Here is a 21,256-nt window from a genome sequence, read left to right on the forward strand (position 1 = left end):
CTGGAGCCCCATCTTTATCCCAACCCCTCCACCCCAGCCCCCCATTCCCATGGCTGATCCCCATCCCTGACCCCTGTCACCATCCCCTATCCCTGACCCCTGTCACCATCCCCACCCCTGACCCCTGTCCCCATCCCCATCCCTGTCACCAGCCCCACCCCTGTCACCATCCCCCACCCCTGACCCCTGTCATCACCCCTGACCCCTGTCACCAACCCCACCCCTGTCACCATCCCCTATCCCTGACCCCTGTCGCCAGCCCCACCCCTGACCCCTGTCCCCATCCCCATCCCTGTCACCAGCCCCACCCCTGTCACCATCCCTGACTCCTGTCACCATCCCCACCCCTGACCCCTGTCATCACCCCTGACCCCTGTCACCAACCCCACCCCTGTCCCCATCCCCTATCCCTGACCCCTGTCACCATCCCCACCCCTGCCCCCATCTGCACCCCCATTTCTGCCCCCCTCAAAGCCTCCCAAGCTCTATCCTTGCACCCCCATCCCCATCCCTGCACCTCCCCATCCCCACACACCCCTTTCCTCCCCAGCCCCGCGGTGAGTGTGTCACACCTGTGTCACACCTGCAGGGGCCCAGCAGGGCGTTTGCACACACGTGTGCCCAGGTGAACACCTCCGGGCAGGTGTGTCCCAGTGTCCCACCCCTGTGCCACCTGTGCCAGGCCCTGCCAGGTCACTCCTCCCCTGCCATGTCCCCAGCACTGCCCCGTGGGGGTCCGTGTGTCCCCCCAGAGGAGTCCCTCTCCCCCCTGGTGCTATTGGGGGTGTCCCAACCCCTCGCCCCCCCCGTGTCCCCTGTGCCCTCCCCCCTGTAGGTCCCTGTAGGTGTTTGGGGGCCGGTGGGCACCTGGCGGGGGGTCCCGTGTCCCCCCGGGTGGTCCCGCACGGCCGATTTAGGAACATGCCGTCCGTTGTTTGCTCATTAAAGACCGTTCACAGCGCCTGGCCTGAGCCTCTGTGGGGGCTGGGGGTCCCGGGGGGGTCTGGGGTGGGTGTTTGGGGAGAGGGGTCAGGATTAGGGACCCCTCAGTCACGGCACAGGGGGGACAGCAGGTCCCAGGAGGGAGCTGGGGGCAGAAAGAGCCCTGACAGGGGGACAGGAGGGGACAGGAGGGGACACAGGGACAGGGGGAGAGACATAGGGACACTGAGGACAGACATGGGGACACGGGAAGACATATATGGGGACACAGGGAGGACATGCATGGGGACACGAGAACACAGGGAGGACATGCATGGGGACACAGGAACACAGGGAGGACACGCATGGGGACATGCATGGAGATGTGGGAACACATGTGGGGACATGGGACATGCATGGAGATTTGGGGACACATGTGGGTGCACGGGGACACAAGTGGGGACATGGTAAGACAAGGAGGGGTCACAGAGCTGGCCCTGTCACCACGGGGACACCTCTGCTCACACACACTAACACAGGTGGGTGCAGGGGGATGAGGGGCCAGGGGGGACCTGGGGGTCTTGGACAGGCTCTGGGGTCCTTTAGGATGTCACAAGGGCTGTGACCTGTCCCAGGATGATTTGGGGCTCGGGGGGCTCTGAGAGAGCTCACAGTGGCACCCGAGGGTCCTGAGAGGATCGCGGGAGGGTCCCTGGGAGCAACCCAAAGGGGGGGCCTCTGCAGTGATCCCAGGAGTGCTTGGGGGCTCTGAGGAGATCCCGAGGGAAGCCTTGAAAATCCCAAAGGGGTCCTGGAGAGGTTCCAGAGGGATCCTGGGGGAGGCTCGGGGGTTCTTAGAGGGGTCTTGGGGACTCTGGGTGGGGGGTCCCAGGAAGAGTCTTGAAGGGTGACAGAACCGTCCTGGGGAGGGTCACTGAGGGCTCTGGGAGACAGTGCTGGGGGTGTTTAGGGGGGTCCCAGGGGGGTCTGGGGGTGTTTTGGGAGGGTGTCCCTGAAGGGTCTGGGGGTCTTTAGGGGATGTCCCAGAAGGCTCTGGGGGTTTTTAGGGAGGTGTTCCAGGGGGGTCTGGGGGTATTTAGGGGATGTCCCAGGGGGGTCTGGGGGTGCAGAAGCCGCTCTCCGCCACCAGGGGGCGCAGGCAAGGCCGTTGCCATGGCGACAGAGGAGCTCGGCCATGTCTGTTGTCATGGCGGGAGGGGGCGGGGCCAAGCGGGTTGCCATGGCGGCGAGGGGGGCGTGGCCAGGCCCGATGCCGCGGACGAAGGGGCGTGGCCAGCCAATTTCATCCCTTTCGGAGGGGGCGTGGCCAGGCCCGTTGCCGCTGACGAAGGGGCGTGGTCAATCCATTTCAGCCCTCGGGAGGGGCGTGACCAGCCCGTTTCAGCCTCGGAGGGGCGTGGCCATGCCGGTTGCCATGGCAGTGGGGGCGGGGCGGAGCGTTGGCACCGCCCCCCGGGGAGCTGCGCAGGCGCACTCGGTCCGAGCGGTTCCGGCCCGGTCCCGGTCCCGGTCCCGGAGCGGCGGAGCAGCGGGAGCGGAGCGGCGGCGGCCGCGGCCGAGCGGTGAGTGCCGGGGGCAAGGCGGGGAGCGGGCGGCGCTGCCCACATCACCCGCATCCCCGCACCGGCCGCCGCCGCCCGGCAGGACCGGCCCGGGGGGGCCGCGGGGCCTGCGGGGATGGAGCGGCGGGGCCGGGCCTGTAACGGGGCCGGGCCTGTAATAACGGGGCCAGGCCTGTAATAACCGGGCCGGAGGGCTCCGGGCCTCCGGAGATGGAGCGTCCGGAGGTGACAGGGTGCCCGGTCCGTCCGGTAGCGCGGGGATGGAGCGGTTGGAGCCGCGAACGGGTCCGGGCCGAGCGGGGCCGGTGGCGGCGGGGCCCGGCCTGGCCTGGCCTGACTCAGCGGCGGCCGCTCCCCGGGGCCGGGGCACGGCTCGGGGCGGCCCCAGCACGGCACGGCCCCAGCACGGCACCGGCACCGGCACCGGGAGCTGCAGTCTGGGCTCCGGCCCGGGATCGCCGCCGGTACCGGCCGTTATCGGGGCCCGGGTATCAACCGGGGAGCTCCGCTCTGGGGGACCCCGCCGGTGCCGCCGTGGGTGATGCTCCCGGGACGCCGCCGTGGCCGGTGCTGTCACCGAGACACACCGAGAACGACGCGCTCCCGCTCCTCGGGCTCCTGGCGGTGTCCCCGGTGATGTGACGGTGTCACCGGTAATGTCGCGGTGTCCCCGGTGCGGTGGCGGTGTCACCGATAATGTCGCGGTGTCCCCGGTGCGGTGGCGGTGTCACCGGTAATGTCGCGGTGTCCCCGGTGCGGTGGCGGTGTCACCGGTAATGTCGCGGTGTCCCCGGTGCGGTGGCGGTGTCACCGGTAATGTCGCGGTGTCCCCGGTGCGGTGGCGGTGTCACTGACCCGCCCGTGTCGGGCCGGGCCCGGGGCCCTCCCCCGCGCTCCCCCGCCGTTCCCGGCAGATCCAGCCCCGTCTCCCGCCGGGATCTTCCCCAGCGGGTCCCTGTGACAGCCCTGGGGGTGCCCTGAGCGCTCACGGTGTCCCCCGTCCCTCCCTGCACAGTGTGGGGACACTGTGGGGACACTGTGGGGACACTGTGGGGATGTGCGACATCCCCGCGCCTTGTCCCGCGCCCATCTCGGCTCCTCCATCCCGGCTCTCCCATCCCTGTTCTCCCATCCCTGTTCTCCCATCCCGGCTCTCCCATCCCGGCTCCTCCATCCCGGCTCTCCCAGCCCGGCTCTCCCAGCCCGGTTTCTCCCATCCCGGCTCCCCCATCCCTGTTCTCCCATCCCTGTTCTCCCATCCCGGCTCCCCCATCCCGGTTCTCCCATCCCTGTTCTCCCATCCCGGCTCTCCCATCCCGGCTCCTCCATCCCGGCTCTCCCATCCCTGTTCTCCCATCCCGGCTCCTCCATCCCGGTTTCTCCCATCCCAGTTTTCCCATCCCGGCTCTCCCATCCCGGCTCCCCCATCCCGGCTCTCCCATCCCGGTTCCCCCATCCCGGCTCTCCCATCCCGGCTCTCCCATCCCGGCTCTCCCGGCTGACATTAATATTTCAGGAGCGGGGGGAGGGCTCTGCACATGCTCCCGCCGCCGTGCTGAGTTATTTAGGTTACCGGGGGCCCGGCGGGGCGGGGGGATTTGCGCTCTCTGCCTCCCCGAGCATCGCCGCCGGCCGGGCCGGGACACGGGGCCGGGTTACCGGAGCCGGTAGGGGGCTGGGGATGGGGCCGTGCGGAGCTGGGCGAACCCGCCTGGGGATGCTCCGCTCGGGGCGGGGGGTACCGGGGGGTACCGGGGGGGACGTGGGCGAGCTGCCCTCGCCGTTGGCAACCGGGGCCCGCCGTGCCCGCTGCCAGGCTGTCTGCCACCCCCCCCCGGCGTGTTTGTCACTTGAGAAGCCACCGGGACGGGCTCCCAAAAATAGCAGGCGGCAGTCAGTGTTGGCAGAGCCCGGTCCGCACCGGCACCGAGCGCTGCTGGGCCGGTACCGAGCGCTCCCCCCGGCTCCCGGTGCCGGTGCCGCCCCCCGCCGCAGCGCTGGCCCCTCACTCCGCTCCCGTTTGTTTGGGCAGAGCGGCCGTGGGATCTCTGCGGGCAGCGCCGCGGGACGGGCCCGGGCACGGGCACAGCGGGCACGGACACACCGGGCTCCGGGGACGGGCACGGACACACCGGGCTCCGGGGACGGGCACGGACACACCGGGCTCCGGGGGCCGGCGGGCCGTGAGTAGCAGCTCCCGCCCGGACAATTAAAATGCAGCGGTAAGCGTCCCCCCGCCCGGCCCGGGGACAGCCCCCTGTCCTCACGGCCCGCCGGGAATCCGGGCCCCATTATTATCTTTATTAGTTGTTTTTTTGGCCAGAGCCGGCGGCTCCCGGGCCTGGGCGCGTCCATCGCCCGGAGGGTGCCCCGGCTGCGCTGTCATCGCTCCGGGGAGCGCCCGGGGGCTTTGGGGGCCTTCGGGAGGGTGGGGACGGGCCGAGACCGGGACACGCCGGGGCCTGGCGGAGTCAGGGCTCTCCCGGGGGGTCCAGGCGTTCCCGGCGGGGTCGGGGTTCTGTCCGTGTGTCGGGGCTCTCTGTGTGTGGGTCAGGGGGCTCTCTGTGTGGGTCAGGGTTCTCTCTGTGTGGGTCAGGGGGCTCTCTGTGTGGGTCAGGGGGCTCTCTGTGTGGGTCAGGGGGCTCTCTGTGTGGCTCAGGGCTCTCCCCCGGCTCTCACGCGTCCCGGCGTGTGCGGCAATCGAGCTCCGCCTGGCGCGGTGACCCCCCAGCCGATCCCCGCGGGGATTTGGGGGTCCCTGCCCCGTCCCCCCACCATGGATAGGGCACCGCAGAGCCCCTGGGGGTCCCTGCCCCGTCCCCCCCAGCCCCCTCCCCACGGGCAGGCACCGCAGAGCCCCGGGCGGCCGTGCGGGTCCCTCGGGCATCCCCCGCTCCCCCGGGGCACGGCGCGGCCCCCGGTGCGCTCCTGCTTCCCCGGTAACTGGGGGAAGGCCCGGTAATGCGGGGGGGTCTCAGCCGCTCCGGGCCGGGTCGGGCAGGCCCCTCGAGCCCCCCGAGCCCCCCGGCAGCGCAGCCCCGTGTCCCGGCCCCGTGTCCCAGCCCGGCAGCGGCACCGCAGTGCGCGTGGCTCTGGCTCAGCGCCGCGCATGACTCAGCTCCGGAGCGCGGGGAGGGGGGAGACAGGAGGGATGGATGGGGAGAGCCCTGCCGGGGACCCCTGCCCGCCCCCCAGAGCCGCCGGGACGCCGAGCGGGCGCTGGACGGCCTTTGTGTCCCGCCGGTGCCGGGAGCGGTCGGTGCGCACCTCGCCCGGTGCCGGGGGCGGCGGAGGGGGGGGGCTCGGTTCGGCGGCTGCGGCGGCGGCTAAAAATACCGACCCCCCCCAAAGGCTGCGGGCGGTAACACGGCACGGCGGGATGGGGGTCCCGGGGGTCCCGCCGCGCCAGGGGAAGGGGAAGGGTCGGCTCGGCTGCCGGAGGGGCTCGAGCGGCCACCGACATCGCCGGTGCTGAGTCACAGCGCTGCTGGACCCGGGAGCGGGGACACTGCGGCCACCGGGGCCTTCTGCCCCCCAGAGGGGTCCTGGAGGGGGGGACAGCTCCCCACAGCCCCCAGCACGGGGGGACAGCTCCCCACAGCCCCCAGCCCTGCACCCCCAGGGTACAGATGTGCGCTGGTAGTGCCCCCCCTCATTCTTTCCCCGGGTTATGGCACTGGAGGGGGGCTCGGGGAGCTCCATCCCCCCTCCCCAGCCCCCGGCTGGCAGCTGGCCGGGCCCGCAGCCCCCCTGGCCGAGGAGGGAAGCGGATTAACGCCGCCGCTGCCGCCGCTGCCGTGCAGGGAGGGGGGGCCGCGGGCTCACCGGGACCCCCATTCCCGGGAAGGGGCAGGGGGCCGCTCGTGGGTCGCTGCACTGAAGGGTTTTGTGCAGGGCAGTGAGGTTGGGGCTCAGGGCCCCCCGCTCTGCGGTGAGGATCCCTGTGCTGGGCCTGCAGCCAGGGGGTCCTGGAGCCCCCAGCCATCTGGGCACAGGCAGCCTCCTGGCAGATGTTGGCCCTGTAAGCCCTGTCTAATGGACCCCCATCCCCATCCCGGCAGATTAGGCAGCCCCGGGGGCCGGAGAGGGGGGCCCTAAGCTGCTTATGGGCACCAGCCCCCAGGAGCCCCAGGGGCTCACAAGGGCAGCAGCCCTGTGGTGCAGGGCAGTGCCCTCAGTAGTGTTTATATCCCCCCAGTGTTTGTATCCTTCCCCACCAGCCACATCCTGTGCTGTATCCACATCCCACTCCCAGCAATACCCCAAACCTGCCTCCCCTGGGTGCTCCTGGTCAGGGCAGGGCTCCACCTGCCTGGCTGGGCCACACTGGGGCTTCTGGGGGCCCTCAGGCCTCCCTGCCATACCTTGGGGGTGCAGCTGGAGTGGGGGGGTCCCACAGGCTGCACTGTGGGAGCCTGGCCCTGCTGCTCCTTGGCCTTGGAGCACGGGTGGGATGGGCACCCTGATCCCTGTGCACCTGGTGTTGGAGTGTGGGTGGGATGGGCACCCAGATCCTGGTGAACCCAGTGTCAGAGTCTGGACGGGATGGGCATCCTGGGTCCCAGTGCCCCTGGTGTTGGACTCTGGGTGGGATGGATACCTGGGATCCCAATGCCCTGGTGCTGGAGTCTGGGCGGGATGGATGACCCAAATCCCAGTGCCCCTGGTGCTGGAGTCTGGGCGGGATGGACACTCTGGGTCCCAGTGCCTCTGGTGTTGGACTGTGGGCAGCATGGATGACCCAAATCCCAATGCCCCTGGTGTGGGAGTCTGGGTGGGATGGATGACCCAGATCCCAGTGCCCCTGCGGGGTTGGGGTGCCCCGGGGGGCTGCAGTGACCCCTGTCTCCCGGCAGCTGGGGCATGGCCGTCAATGTGTACTCGACGTCGGTGACCAGCGAGAACCTGAGCCGCCATGACATGCTGGCCTGGGTCAACGACTCCCTGCAGCTCAACTACACCAAGATCGAGCAGCTCTGCTCAGGTGGGCCCGTGGGGCAGCACAGGGGACACGGGGGGTGTTGTCAGGGAGCCCCAAACCCCCCTGACCGTGGCGTGGGCCCGGCGCAGGCGCTGCCTATTGCCAGTTCATGGACATGCTGTTCCCCGGCTGCGTGCACCTGCGGAAGGTGAAGTTCCAGGCCAAGCTGGAGCACGAGTACATCCACAACTTCAAGGTGCTGCAGGCTGCCTTCAAGAAGATGGGAGTGGACAAAGTAGGTCCATGGGGACTCCTGGGGGAGGCTGATCCGCTGGGGTCTGTGCTGTTCTGTGCCGGTGTCCCCTCTGTGCTGGGGGCCACGCTGGGAGCCCTGCCCTGCCCTGCCCTGCCCTGCCCTGCCCCGCCCTGCCCCGCCCTGCCCCTTCCCCTGCCCCTTCCCCTGCCCTGCCCTGCCCTGCCCCTGCCCTGCCCTGCCCCGCCCTGCCCTGCCCTGCCCTGCCCTGCCCCGCCCTGCCCTGCCCTGCCCTGCCCCTGCCCTGCCCTGCCCTGCCCCGCCCTGCCCTGCCCTGCCCTGCCCTGCCCCTGCCCAGCCCCGCCCTGTCCCTGCCCTGCCCTGCCCTGCCCCTGCCCTGCCCCTTCCCCTGCCCTGCCCCTTCCCCTGCCCCTGCCCTGCCCCTGCCCTGCCCCGCCCTGTCCCTGCCCTGCCCCGCCCTGTCCCTGCCCTGCCCTGCCCCTGCCCTGCCCCTGCCCTGCCCCTGCCCTGCCCCGCCCCTGCCCCGCCCTGCCCCTGCCCCGCCCTGCCCCGCCCTGCCCCGCCCCTGCCCTGCCCTGGCTGCCCCTCCGTCTCCCCACAGATCATCGCCGTGGAGCGGCTGGTAAAGGGCAAGTTCCAGGACAATTTTGAGTTCATCCAGTGGTTCAAGAAGTTCTTTGACGCCAACTACGACGGGAAGGAGTACAACCCTCTGCTGGCGCGGCAGGGCCAGGACGTCGCGCCCCCCCCTAACCCAGGTGATCACATCTACAACAAACCCAAGAAACCCATTGGCACTGCAGGTAATGTCCGGGGCCCCCCCAGCGAGCGCTGCCCCCCGCCCTCTGCACCCCGTGGCGCGCTGGCCGAGGCCAGGCGTCCCCCTGTCCCTGCCTGCCTGCGCCCTGCTCTGCTGCCTGCCTGCCTGCCTGCCACCTGGGGAACCTGGGCGGGTCTGCAGGGGCACCCAGACAGCGCAGGAGCAGGGACCTTGCCTGTCTCCATCTGCCTGCTCAGCCTGGCCTGGCGGTGCTTTGTCACTCCAGGCCCCCTGGCTGCCACCCCCCTGTGCCGTGCCACCACCGTGCAGCTCCCGTGGGTATTGGGGGCTCCCTGTGGGCACTGTCAAAGGTCTGGGACTTCCTCATATCCCATGCCGAACATCCCATCCCAAACAAGCCACAAGCACCCTTGGAGGGCTGGGGGTGAGATTTGCCAGGAGAAACTGAGGCAGGGGGGAGGCTGAAGTTGGGAGAGCCTGTGGCTGTGCACACAGTACCTGCCTGCCCTCGCTGCCCACACGATCTAGGGGGGTCCCTGCTGGCCGCCCCCCCCAGCCGGCATTAACCCATCGGTCCCCGTGTGCTGTCAAGTCCCCCAGAGGACCTCCCCCACGGGCCCCAAGAACACCCCGAACCCAGCCCGGCTCGGCAATGTGCCCAGCGGCATCCTACGGAAAAACTCGCCCGCTGCCCGCAACGGCGGCCCCGAGGCGGATGCGCAGATCCTGGAGCTCAACCAGCAGGTATGGGCTCCCTGCAGGGGGCTGGGGGTGACTGAAAGCCTCAACCAGCAGGTAGGGGCTCCCTGCAGGGGGACTGGGGGGCACAGCAGGGTTGGGGGCGACTGAAGGTTTCAAAGAGGTATGGGGTCCCTGCCAGGGGGGCTGGGGTGTGCTGTGGGATCAGGGGGGATGAAGGTTTTGGGTGTTTCCCACAGCTGATGGACCTGAAGCTGACAGTGGACGGGCTGGAGAAGGAGAGGGATTTCTACTTCAGCAAACTGCGGGACATTGAGCTCATCTGCCAGGAGCACGAGAACGAGAACAGCCCCATCATCACCGGCATCGTCAGCGTCCTCTACGCCACGGAGGTGAGGGCGGGGCGCCTCGGCACGCCCCTGTGACCCTTGTCCCTCTGTCCTGCTTTCTGGACTTCCCTGGCAGGGGAGGGACTCCCTTCTCCCCGTGTAGACGTGTCTCATCTCTGCCTGGGCCAGCCCTGACTCCTCCACAGGGAAGGGTTTGGGAGCAGGATGAACCTCACTGACCCCTGGGAGTTCTTGTCTTGCCCAAAGGAGTGAAGCAACAACAGCAGGAGAAAAGAGGAGGCTGTTCTGGGTTAACTGCTGGCTTTATTCATCATTTATTTATTTATCTGCCCCAGCAGACACCCCTCAGCAGGAGCAGCAGGAAAAAGAGCAGGAAACCCTCCAATGCAACACCTTTTATTGGGGGGAGGAACTCAGGGGTGGGTTTAACTGGGGACAAATCAGGGGCTCTGCAGGTAAATGACACACAGTGTAACAAATCAATAACTCAGGTGGGGAGACAGCTGAAGTCTTGTCCAATCACTTGGGGTCCTCACTGGAACTTTCCAGGCTTTTGGGAGAGACCCCAAAGTGACAGACAAGGCCCAGGGGCTGGAAAACTTCTGACTGACACATAACTGGGGTTGGGGTGAAACCAATGAGGGTGGAACATGGGGCAAACCATTACAACTTATAAAAAAGAATATAAAACAAGGAACAAATACATACATCAAACTGATAAAACCAAAACCACATCACTCCACCCCCACATTGCTCTCGGCCTCGTTCACACCGTGGGGTGCCCAGAGAGGGTCGGGCTTTGCCAAACCCTCACACCACGCCAGGTGGAGGTTGTTGTGCCCACCTGTTCCACCCCTGTTCCCCCCCAGGAGGGCTTCGCCCCACCAGAGGACGACGAGCTGGAGGAGCAGCCGCCAGAGGAGCAGGACGAGTACTAACCCCGGCCCGCGCCCGCGCCCCCCGCGCCGCCCCCCACCATAGACATTGGAGGCCCGCGCCTCGCCCCGCACCGTCACTCACGCGCCATCGAGGTCTCCGGCAGCTCCGGGGGGACCCCGCCGTCCCCACGACCAGCCGACCCCCCCGGGGCGAGGAGCGCGGCCGCGCCGGGGCCGGGGCTGGCCCGAGCCTGCCCACGCCGCCCCCTCCCCGTATTTATTTCTGTCGTCCCCCTCGGCGTGTCCCGCCCGCCCGCGGCGAGAGTGAGAAGGGACAGCGAGTCCTCGGGGGCTGGCCCGGGGGGCCGTGTGCTGCTCACCTCGCTGGGACCCTCCAGGACCCCCCAGGGCAGGGTCAGGGCCGGCCTGGCAGAGCGGGAGGCCACAGGACAGAGGAGAGAGATGTTGGTGCAGGTTCTCGGAGAGGTGGGAATGAAAGCCCAGCCCAGTCTGGCCATGGCAGCGAGGGGCACCAGGGACAGAGCAGGTCCTCAGCACGGCACGGAATGGCAGTGGGCCCTCTCCTCTCGCTGTGGCCCCCACGGAGCCGGGGCTGGGCTGGGGCACCGCCAGGGCTCTCAGTGTCCCTGTCCCTGTCGCATCGCTTGTCTGCTCCATCACTCCGGTCGCAACGCTGCATCTGTGTTCGGTTTTATTTAAATAAACTCGTGTGGTAACACCGCGTCCTGCCTCTGCTGGGGGCACTGCAGGGCCTGGGACTCGCTCCCTGCCCTGGGGGTTCCTCTGTGCTGACAGACCCTCGGGGGGAGGCGGGGAGATGGAGTTGACCCGTGGGGGGACTCGGGGACCACAGACAGTGATGGAAGGTCGGGGAGAAGAAATGGGTGACCAGTTAATTAGAGGCTAATTTGAGATATAAAAGCTCATGGAGAGTCTGTAGCCTGCTCCCATCACGGCACTTGGTTTTATCTGGAGATTAAGAATTTGATCTGTTTTTAACCAGCAAACCAGGGGAGAGCGCGAACGCAGTCCCCCACTACCACAAATTATGCAGTCGAGTTTCCCGCATTTGGGGAAATCGCAGGGGTCAGCACACCCGGAGTGCAAGGGATGAGCCTCGCCCTGGGAAAACCACCTGCCTGATCATGGTGTCTCCCCTGCCAGGTAAGTATGCCCCAGCCCGGCCCCCGCCCCCGAGCCCCGCCCGCCCCACGCCTCCACAACACACGGCCACCCCGACAGCGGCCCCCAACCGCCCCGGCCCCGAGCTCCGGCCCCGCCCGCACGGCCCGGCCCGCGCAGCGCCCGCGGACACGCCGGGACGGCGGCGGGATCTGTGCGGGCCGTGTCCCGGCATGCCGCGCGGGCGGCTCGTTTGCATGGACACGCCCCTCGCTCCGCCCCGTCCCTTCCCTCCCGCCCCGCGCTGGTCTGATTTGCATGGCCACGCCCCCTCCCCCGAGCCCCGCCCCTTCCCGCCCCCGCGGCAGCGCCCCCTGGCGGCGGCGGAGCGGCCCCGGATCCTCCCAAAGGGACCCGGCCCGGCCCGGGGGGCGCGCGGGGCTCCGGACACGACCCTTGTCCCCAGCCCGGGCCACGGACGGGAAAGAAACTCCGGGAAAGGTCGGGGCAGAGAGGATGGGGATTCCACCAGTGATGCCTGTGAGGACGGGGAGAAGGGGAAGAGCCAAAGGAAATGACCAAATGTGTTGTCAGGGCCGGGGAGAGGCAGGAGGCAGGAGGTGGATTCAGGGACGAGGCCCTGAGTGGGGATTCACGGCCCCCCAAATGTATCAGGGGGGGATTGCAGGTGGGACCGGCTGAGCACGGGCAGGAGGAAAAATCAGAAGGGGAAGAAATTGGGCTGGACTGAAGGGGACTGGAATTCCCCGTTTCCCCGGGCAATCCTTGGGTTCCAGGGCAGCCAGGGAACGGAACAGGGGATTTTCCAGTGGATACTGGAGTGTCTTGTCCCATAGGACTGGCTGGAAGGGACCTTGGAGTAAAAGATCATTGGTGTTGTTGCTGCAATGGGAGGAAATCCCCCAGGGCAGGAAATCCCTCAGACAACCCTGGAATTTGTGACCAGGAACACAAAACCACCCCACGGACTCCTGTGGCTTTCTCCAGGTGCCCGAGTGCCCTTTGCCATTGCTCGGGCAGGGCAGACTCTGCTGGGCAGGTTAAATGCACAATTCACTTTTCCAGAGGGCTCTGTCCAGTCTGCAATATTCCTCTAGGAAATGCAGGGAAGTGCAGCTCTGCCCGTTCACCCAGGGAAAGCAAAGCTGGGTGAGGAGGGGGACGTGCCTGGGGGAGTTTGGGGTGCACTGACACCCCTGGTTTGGGCTTTGGGAATCCTGGGGCCAGAGAGAAACGTGGCTCTGCCAAAAGCTGAGCTGAAACCGGGAGTGCAATGGGTGAGGAAAGAACAGCTCCAATAAAATGAGAGGCCTAGTGAGGACTGGGAATGTTCACAGGCTCTTTTTCAGGGTGTGGGTTATTGCCAATTCGAATTTACCACTCCAATCCCCCAGAGAAGAACCCAAATCACAGGGACAGACTGGGACAAGAGCTGGGGAGGGGAACTCAGTGCCCAGGCTGCTGCTGTTCATCCTTGGGGTTGTCCCAAACCCCGACCCCTTCCCGCCCCAGGCCCGGAGTGATGTATTCCCTCTCCTGCCCTCCTCCTGGGGGCTTTGGCCAGCTCAGTTATTAGGAGGATTTGGAGAGAATTATATCAAAGGTGAGGTGAGATATCTCAGAAAAGGCCCTTTCCCCAGGACATTTGTCCCAGGTGTTTATTCTTCGAGTTTCCAGGGGGGAAAGAGAGAGAGCAAAGGAAGGGGAGACAATTTACAGCCTCCCAGCTCAGAGGAGAGACAGCTGGACCACAGGCAGTGGGGTCAGAGAAGGAAGGAAGGGTCACTCTGAGTGGTCAGGGACTCCAGGGGGTCAGGAGGGAGAAACCATTTCCCCAGAGAATTACAACAGGAGCCCGACCCGTGTTTGGGGTGCTGGATGTGAGAGACCCTTGTCCCGTGTCCCTGGGGGGAACAGCCTCCCCTTGTCTTTGCCTTCCAGTGGGGAAACCCAGCTCAAAGGGGGAAGAGGATTTCCGGAGATGTGAATGAAACTCTGCCATTTATTTCAGTTGTTCAGCAGTAGGTGCAGACAGACCCTTGTGCCCGACCAATTCCCCTGTGCAGGCCCCGTACCCTCGGCTCATCCTGTTCCTGAGGGAAAAGAGCGGCCCGGGAGGAACGAGAGGCCCCGGGGGGGCCCCGGGCAGCCCCGGGAAAAGGCGATTCCGGCAGCGGGAGGCGGCGAGCGCCGAGCCCGGGACCAGAGCCCGCCCCGGGGGCGTGTCCATGCAAACGAGCCGCCCGCGCGGCATGCCGGGACACGGCCCGCACAGATCCCGCCGCCGTCCCGGCGTGTCCGCGGGCGCTGCGCGGGCCGGGCCGTGCGGGCCGGGCCGGAGCTCGGGGCCGGGGCGGTTGGGGGCCGCTGTCGGGGTGGCCGTGTGTTGTGGAGGCGTGGGGCGGGCGGGGCTCGGGGGCGGGGGCCGGGCTGGGGCATACTTACCTGGCAGGGGAGACACCATGATCAGGCAGGTGGTTTTCCCAGGGCGAGGCTCATCCCTTGCACTCCGGGTGTGCTGACCCCTGCGATTTCCCCAAATGCGGGAAACTCGACTGCATAATTTGTGGTAGTGGGGGACTGCGTTCGCGCTCTCCCCTGGTTTGCTGGTTAAAAACAGATTTCGATAAAAAACAACAGCTTGTTAAGCTTGTTTTGGTTCTGTGTTTCGGTTATTTAAGGGGCTATGTCCTGGACTCCTCCCCTGTCTGGAAGTAATTGGAGAGAAGCCTTTTCCTGCTCGACTAACCGCCAGCCTTGTCTGTTGGTGATTCTGCCGGGGGTCGGAGCCCCTGGCCCCGTATCTGGACGGGGCAGGCGCTCTGGGTGGTAGTGGGGGACTGCGTTCGCGCTCTCCCCGGTTTTCTACGGTCGAAAACAGGACTCAAGAAATAACAGCTTCTTAAGGTTACGCCGATGACTCCTCCTCTGTCTGGTGGCAAGTGGAGCCTTTTCCCGCCCGCCCTGCAGCCAGCCTTGTCTGTGGGTGATTCTGCCCTGGGTTGGAGCCCCCGGCCCCGAACCGGGACGGGCCGGGCGCTCTGGGTGCGGCCCGCGGGTGCAGAGCTGATCCCCGAGTGTCCCGGGCCCTGTGACAGGCCGGGATGGCGGAGAGGCTCAGGGACAGCCGGGGCCGGGGCAGCCCCTCCCAAAGGCTCCGGCGGCGGCCGGGAGACACAGACCGCCTGCGGGATCCCTGAAGGGGGCTCTGGGCTGGGATAATCCCGGGATGATCCCGCCGTGTCTCTGCAGGAGCAGGGAAACTCTCCGGTGAAACGGGCCCCCGCTGGGGAAGGGGCGAGGAGGGCTCTGAGTGACACCCGGGCGGGCCCGGGGCTGCTCAGGCAGCGACAGGGAGAGGACTGGACGTGCCGGGAGGGCAGAGCCCGAACACCCCAGAGCTCAGTGATACCGGCCCTGTTCTGTGTCTGCGGGCGATCCACACGAGTTTTATATCCAAGGCGCGTCTTGCAGTGCAAGGGAAGCGCCAGAAGGGGGCACTACAGCTGACAGCGATACAGATTTGATTGTTTCTTGGTCCACCAATCTGTTTTTAACCAGCAAACCAGGGGAGAGCGCGAACGCAGTCCCCCGCTACCACAAATTATGCAGTCGAGTTTCCCGCATTTGGGGAAATCGCAGGGGTCAGCACACCCGGAGTGCAAGGGATGAGCCTCGCCCTGGGAAAACCACCTGCCTGATCATGGTGTCTCCCCTGCCAGGTAAGTATGCCCCAGTCCGGCCCCCGCCCCCGAGCCCCGCCCGCCCCACGCCTCCACAACACACGGCCACCCCGACAGCGGCCCCCAACCGCCCCGGCCCCGAGCTCCGGCCCGGCCCGCACGGCCCGGCCCGCGCAGCGCCCGCGGACACGCCGGGACGGCGGCGGGATCTGTGCGGGCCGTGTCCCGGCATGCCGCGCGGGCGGCTCGTTTGCATGGACACGCCCCCAGCCGCGGCAGAGCCAATGGCCACACCCCCGGCGCGTCTCCCAGCGGGGGCTGCGCATGCGCCTTCGCCTTTCCCCCTGTCCCAGTGTCAGGGTCCTCAAACATCTGCGGGGAACCTGATGGTTGGTTTTGGAGATCTCAAAGCGCAAAAGACACAGCAGGGACAACTCAGTTTGCTTAAACAAAAAATGCACTTTTATTTAGTGCCCACAATGCGATAGTAGGGAAAGAAAATAGAGAATAGTGAGAAAGATAGAGAAAGAGGGTAAGGGGGTTATAGCTACCAACTTGGAGGGACGAGTCCTCGAGGCGTAGAGATGCCCATGGACGGGATCTTCTCCAGTGGGGTGATCACAAAGGTGTTCGGGGTCTCCAGAGTCTTTATAGGTTGGTCAAGGTGGGGAACCAAAGCGAGGGCACGGAGCCAAAGGGAGCAAAGGGAACCAAAGCGAGGGGCACAGAGCCAAGGCAGGAGTCACCTGTGTCGAGGTTGGATGCTCATGAACAAACTGACTCTCCTGGTACGGACAGACCAGTTTAGACAGGCAGCCTCGGCTCAGTCCACTGTGACCAGTCCCATTGTTATTGCACTCTGTTCTCGTGGAGATGCAATTCCAGTCCTCCAAGACTCGACAAACGTCCCACCTCAGCCAGGCCAGGGGCTCCTCCAAAGTCCAGGATCTCATTCCCCAACCACTGGAGACAGTTGTGAGGCACATCACATCCCTGGACAGGCTCTGACAGGCTGGCGGGGCCGGTGCTGTGTTCATTGTCTGGTCAGTGCTGAGGTGGAGCATCCCCTTGTTCCCCCCTCAGGCTCCCCCATCACTGCACCCCGGGGTGGGGATGTGGCTGCAGGATAAAGGTCTGGAAGGCCTTACCTTAGAGAACTCCCAGGCGTGGGAAGTTCTGCAGCAGAGAACACCCAGGCAAGGTCGGCCTGGCTTTAAGCAACAAGTTGTACAATAAACAGGATTCCTGCAGTCAGCAGAATGAGGGAGGATGAGAACGAAACCAGATAAAATGCAAATACAGCATTTAGATTGCCAACCAATCATGGAGTTACATGTGTGCCTAACTAATGAGCTGCTTAGAGGATGTATAAATGTGTGCACTGACACAGAATAAATGGGAAGCACCTATTCAATCACAATGGTTGTGGTGTCTTCCCTCCCAGCAGCAAAGGGCAATACCCCGGCTCTCCCATCACCCCTGTGCTGGGAAAGATGGATCAGGGAAACCTTATAAATAGGATTGCCTGGCAAAAGATTCTGAAAATGTGAAACCTGTAATCGAGATAGAAATGGGAGCTCACTTTGAGTTGTAGGATCCCGAGCCTTAGTCACTCTATAACCTGAAGACAACAGCCTGGGCAGCTGGAGGAGAATCCCTTTGGATTGAACAATCCCCTTCTGCTGCCTGAGGGATCCAAAGGTCAATGCAGCAAAACAGAAAAGTCTAAAGAGGAATTTTTAGAGTTTAAAATATAACACATGGTAATGTAGTAGTTCTTATAGGCTGTGTGGAGATTCTATAGGATTTTGTGTCTTGTGTTGGTTGGTCACTGTAAATTAGAATATTCATCACAAAAGGAGATAGAATGGATTGTAAGCAGGACCTGGCTCTCTCTGGACCTCGCTCTCCTTTCCCTGCTCTTCCCCCTGCACTCTGACCCTGCCCCTTGCTCTCCCTCTCCCCTCTCCTCAGCCCAAACCCTCTTGCTCTCTCTCCTTCTCTCTCTGGCACTTCCCTCCAGCCCAGGCTGGTGGCTGAAGGCAAAGCCCTTTCTACCCACGGCCCTGCAATAAACCCACATATTCTAGAATATCTCAGGTGTGCAGAGCACCTTGTCCCTGTAGGTCATGGATGCCTCTACACCCCTGTTTGCCTGCTTGGGGTGGGCTGTGCAGTGACTGACAGTCTCCAGAGCCCTTCCACTTCCTCTCCTCTTCCTCCCCATCCCTTCGTGCAGTCAGGATTGTTCCTCTCACCCCTGTCTGCTCCAGCCAAGCCTCATTCCCAGGCTCTCCTGTTCCAGACTGGATGGGCTGAACCCTCATGGGCACAAACACCAACAGTGACAAACCCAGCCAGACCCTGGTGCTGCCCCAGCAGTTTCCTCACTCATCCTCTGTAGAAATTTTCCGTGGATGGCAGGACAAGGAACTCTGCAGAGCTGAGATGTTCTAGAGACACGGGGGTTTATTATTCCAAGGGTGGTGGGTAAAGAGGGCTTTGCCTTCAGCCACCAGCCTGGGCTGGAGCAAAGCCCTAAAGAGAGAATGGGGAGAGAGAGAGAGAAGAGAGCTCAGGGGGAAAAACGGGGCAGGAGCAGGGGAAAAACGTGGGGAGAAAACAGGAGCAAGTGAGGTGAGAGAGAGGAGAGGGGATGGGCCAAGAGAGGTGAGGGAAGAGGGTGAGAGGGCCAGAGGAGAGAGGTGAGGGCAAAAGGGAGGAGAGCCAGGACAAGAGAGCGATCACCTTGTTCCAATCCATTCCATCTCTTTTTGTGTTGAATATTCTAATTCACATTGACCAACCGGCGTGAGATACAAAACCTACAGACTTTGCCTGCAGCCTGTGAGAACTACTACATCACCATGTCATTTTATATTCTAAACTCTATAGACTCCTTTCTTATGTACTTGTTCCCTGATGCCTCTGCCAAAGTAAAAAGGCAACATTCCTGTCTTTTGTTTTCCTGTCTCCAGCTCATCACCATCTTCCTGCCTGCCATGCTCACATCTCCAAACTGGCTTTCATTCCTATTTCACTCAGGTTTTACATCTACAGTATTCCTTACCATGCAGTCATATTCATAAGTCCTTCCTGTCCTATCTTTCCTGACAATCCCCCATGCTCAGAAGCCATTCTACCCATCTAAAAGCTTTTTTACTCCAAGTCTTCCAAGCAGAGTGAGAAGTTGGTGCTGGGTTTTGCGAGAGGACATTTCTCCTCTCCATCTTTGCTCTGCAGGTGCCACTGTCCTGCACAGGGACCCCCCAGCCCACGAGCAGCTAGATATCCCTGAGAGCCCAGCCAGGAGAGGAACTGGGGCATCCTGTTGGCTTTGGGTGTGCAAGGCCCTGTGGGGCCGTGGGAGGTGGTGGCTCTGGGGTGAAATGAGTTTTGGTGTTTAACCAGCCCTCGTTTCCCCCGGGAGGGTGCAGGGGCATTTCCGTGGCACGGTGAGCTCGTGGGCATCCCCTCCATGGCCATCTGCACTCCCTGTGCTGCTGCCAGAGCCCAGAGCCCCTCGGGGCTGGGGGGCCCTGGGCTGAGGTGTCTCATCTCTGCCTGGGCCAGCCCTGACACCTCCACAGGGAAGGGTTTGGGAGCAGGATGAACCTCACTGACCCCTGTGAGTTCTTGTCTTGCCCAAAGGAGTGAAGCAACGACAGCAGGAGAAAAGAGGAGGCTGTTCTGGGTTAACTGCTGGCTTTATTCATCATTTATTTATTTATCTGCCCCAGCAGACACCCCTCAGCAGGAGCAGCAGGAAAAAGAGCAGGAAACCCCCCCCAATACAACACCTTTTATTGGGGGGAGGAACTCAGGGATGGGTTTAACTGGGGACAAATCAGGGCCCAAGGGGGTCTGGCTCTGCAGGTGCCATCCTGGCAACCTGGGCTGTGGCCCAGTACAAGCCACAACCACCCAGAGGGGTCCTGGAGCCCCTGCAGCCCTGCCAGTCTCCGGGAACCCTGCTGAATTATTAAAAAAAAATTGATATTGATGTAATACCAATATCCAACTATGACGGACAAAGACTCTCTAACATTTTAAAGTTAGAAAGTGTGTGTTTATTTATGTTTATTACGACACCAGGCAGCGTGTGGGATCATTCCTAAACACACACCACAATTCACAGATGGTCACAGGGTCTTTTATGTCCAGGAGTATTGAATACCCAAAACACAAATGCACATTCATAACTCTGGTACATCCCATTCCCCGCTCCGTATGGTAATTAGCCCAAAAAAAGTCATTAAGAATGAGGAGTTTGTTCTTTGAAATGGGTTGGTGGTCTTTTTTATAGGGTGGGGTCCCAAAATGATGAAGAAAGATGGGTCTTCCTCTCTTTGACTTTTTAATTTTTAGTGTTCGTGACAGCTGAATCCTGTTTTTTCCAGGACTGTTTGATTTATGATTGTTTTGCATTCACGGGGTCTATTGATTATTCAGGACGCACAAACAGACCCCGTGATTTGTCAGTTCCTCCAATCCGGGTCCCTTTGGGAGGATCCGGGGCCGCTCCGCCGCCGCCAGGGGGCGCTGCCGCGGGGGCGGGAAGGGGCGGGGCTCGGGGGAGGGGGCGTGGCCATGCAAATCAGACCAGCGCGGGGCGGGAGGGAAGGGACGGGGCGGAGCGAGGGGGCGTGTCCATGCAAACGAGCCGCCCGCGCGGCATGCCGGGACACGGCCCGCACAGATCCCGCCGCCGTCCCGGCGTGTCCGCGGGCGCTGCGCGGGCCGGGCCGTGCGGGCCGGGCCGGAGCTCGGGGCCGGGGCGGTTGGGGGCCGCTGTCGGGGTGGCCGTGTGTTGTGGAGGCGTGGGGCGGGCGGGGCTCGGGGGCGGGGGCCGGGCTAGGGCATACTTACCTGGCAGGGGAGACACCATGATCAGGCAGGTGGTTTTCCCAGGGCGAGGCTCATCCCTTGCACTCCGGGTGTGCTGACCCCTGCGATTTCCCCAAATGCGGGAAACTCGACTGCATAATTTGTGGTAGTGGGGGACTGCGTTCGCGCTCTCCCCTGGTTTGCTGGTTAAAAACAGATTTCAGAACTGAATTTTTCATTTTATTTTGCGGTAGAGGTTAATCCTAGCAAATAATCCATAAAAGCCTTGCTGGTTTCCGGTCAGACCCCGTTTCTCAGGGCTCCAGAGGTGACAGTGGCCCTTCAGGGGCAGGGCCAGGTACTGACGTTCCTCTTTCTCTGCTCTGGCCGCTCCCGCAGCCAAACAGGGGAATTAATTCCCCAGCCAGGGGAATTTCCCAGCCAGGGGAATTGTGGAACCTCCTCCCGTGGGTTCTACCAATCCCCCCACCCTTCCCTTCCCTTTCCCCGGGAAGGAACCAGACGGACACACAGCTGAGAACCCGCAGCTTTATTGATGCTGAGAACCTCCCAGGTTCCTGCACAGAGCTCCCCGCCCTGCCCTGCCCCGCCCCGCCCTGCCCTGTTGTAATTCTCAGGGAAATGGTCTCTCCCTCCTGACCCCCTGGACTCCCTGACCACTCAGAGTGACCCTTCCTTCCTTCTCTGACCCCACTGCCTGTGGTCCAGCTGTCTCTCCTCTGAGCTGGAGGCTGTAAATTGTCTCCCCTTCCTTTGTTCTCTCTCTTTCCCCCCTGGAAACTCGAAGAATAAACACCTGGGACAAATGTCCTGGGGAAAGGGCCTTTTCTGAGATATCTCACCTCGTCCTTGGTATAATTCTCTCCAAATCCTCCTAATAACTGAGCTGGCCAAAGCCCCCAGGAGGAGGGCAGGAGAGGGGATATATCACCGTGGAGCATCAAACCCACGCTGGAGCTCTCCTCTGGCCCTTGTCTCTGCCATAATCCATTGCCATAGAGGATGAAACCCACCCTGGAGCTCTCCCTGTGACCATTTGCCATAGTCCAGTGCCACAGAGCATCAAACCCACGCTGGAGCTCTCCTCTGGTCCTTGTCTCTGCCATAGCCCAGTGCTGCAGAGGATCAGCTCGAAGGGTCCCCCTGCCCCCGGG

The 21,256-nt window shown here is 63.7% G+C and overlaps 1 protein-coding gene across 3 annotated transcripts; it reads left to right on the forward strand.

The window, feature by feature from the left end:
* The first annotated feature begins 2,428 nt into the window (after nucleotides 1-2,428).
* Nucleotides 2,429-11,132, forward strand: MAPRE3 (microtubule associated protein RP/EB family member 3). 3 transcript variants are annotated; one of them, XM_083858355.1, is made up of 7 exons: nucleotides 2,429-2,504; nucleotides 7,361-7,488; nucleotides 7,575-7,720; nucleotides 8,301-8,502; nucleotides 9,073-9,224; nucleotides 9,419-9,571; nucleotides 10,399-11,132. In XM_083858355.1, the coding sequence occupies exons 2-7, from the start codon at nucleotides 7,368-7,370 to the stop codon at nucleotides 10,465-10,467; spliced, it is 843 nt and encodes a 280-aa protein (XP_083714481.1). In that variant the 5' UTR covers nucleotides 2,429-2,504; nucleotides 7,361-7,367; the 3' UTR covers nucleotides 10,468-11,132. The 3 variants fall into 3 exon arrangements, with proteins under 3 accessions (XP_083714481.1, XP_083714480.1, XP_083714482.1); XM_083858354.1 differs by lacking the exon at nucleotides 2,429-2,504 and adding an exon at nucleotides 4,672-4,726; XM_083858356.1 differs by lacking the exon at nucleotides 2,429-2,504 and adding an exon at nucleotides 4,672-4,726 and having other exon boundaries at nucleotides 8,301-8,457.
* The last annotated feature ends 10,124 nt before the right edge of the window (nucleotides 11,133-21,256 follow it).

Source organism: Zosterops lateralis (genome assembly GCF_965231275.1).
Source record: "Zosterops lateralis genome assembly, chromosome: 3".
NCBI classification, from domain to species: Eukaryota; Metazoa; Chordata; class Aves; order Passeriformes; family Zosteropidae; genus Zosterops; species Zosterops lateralis.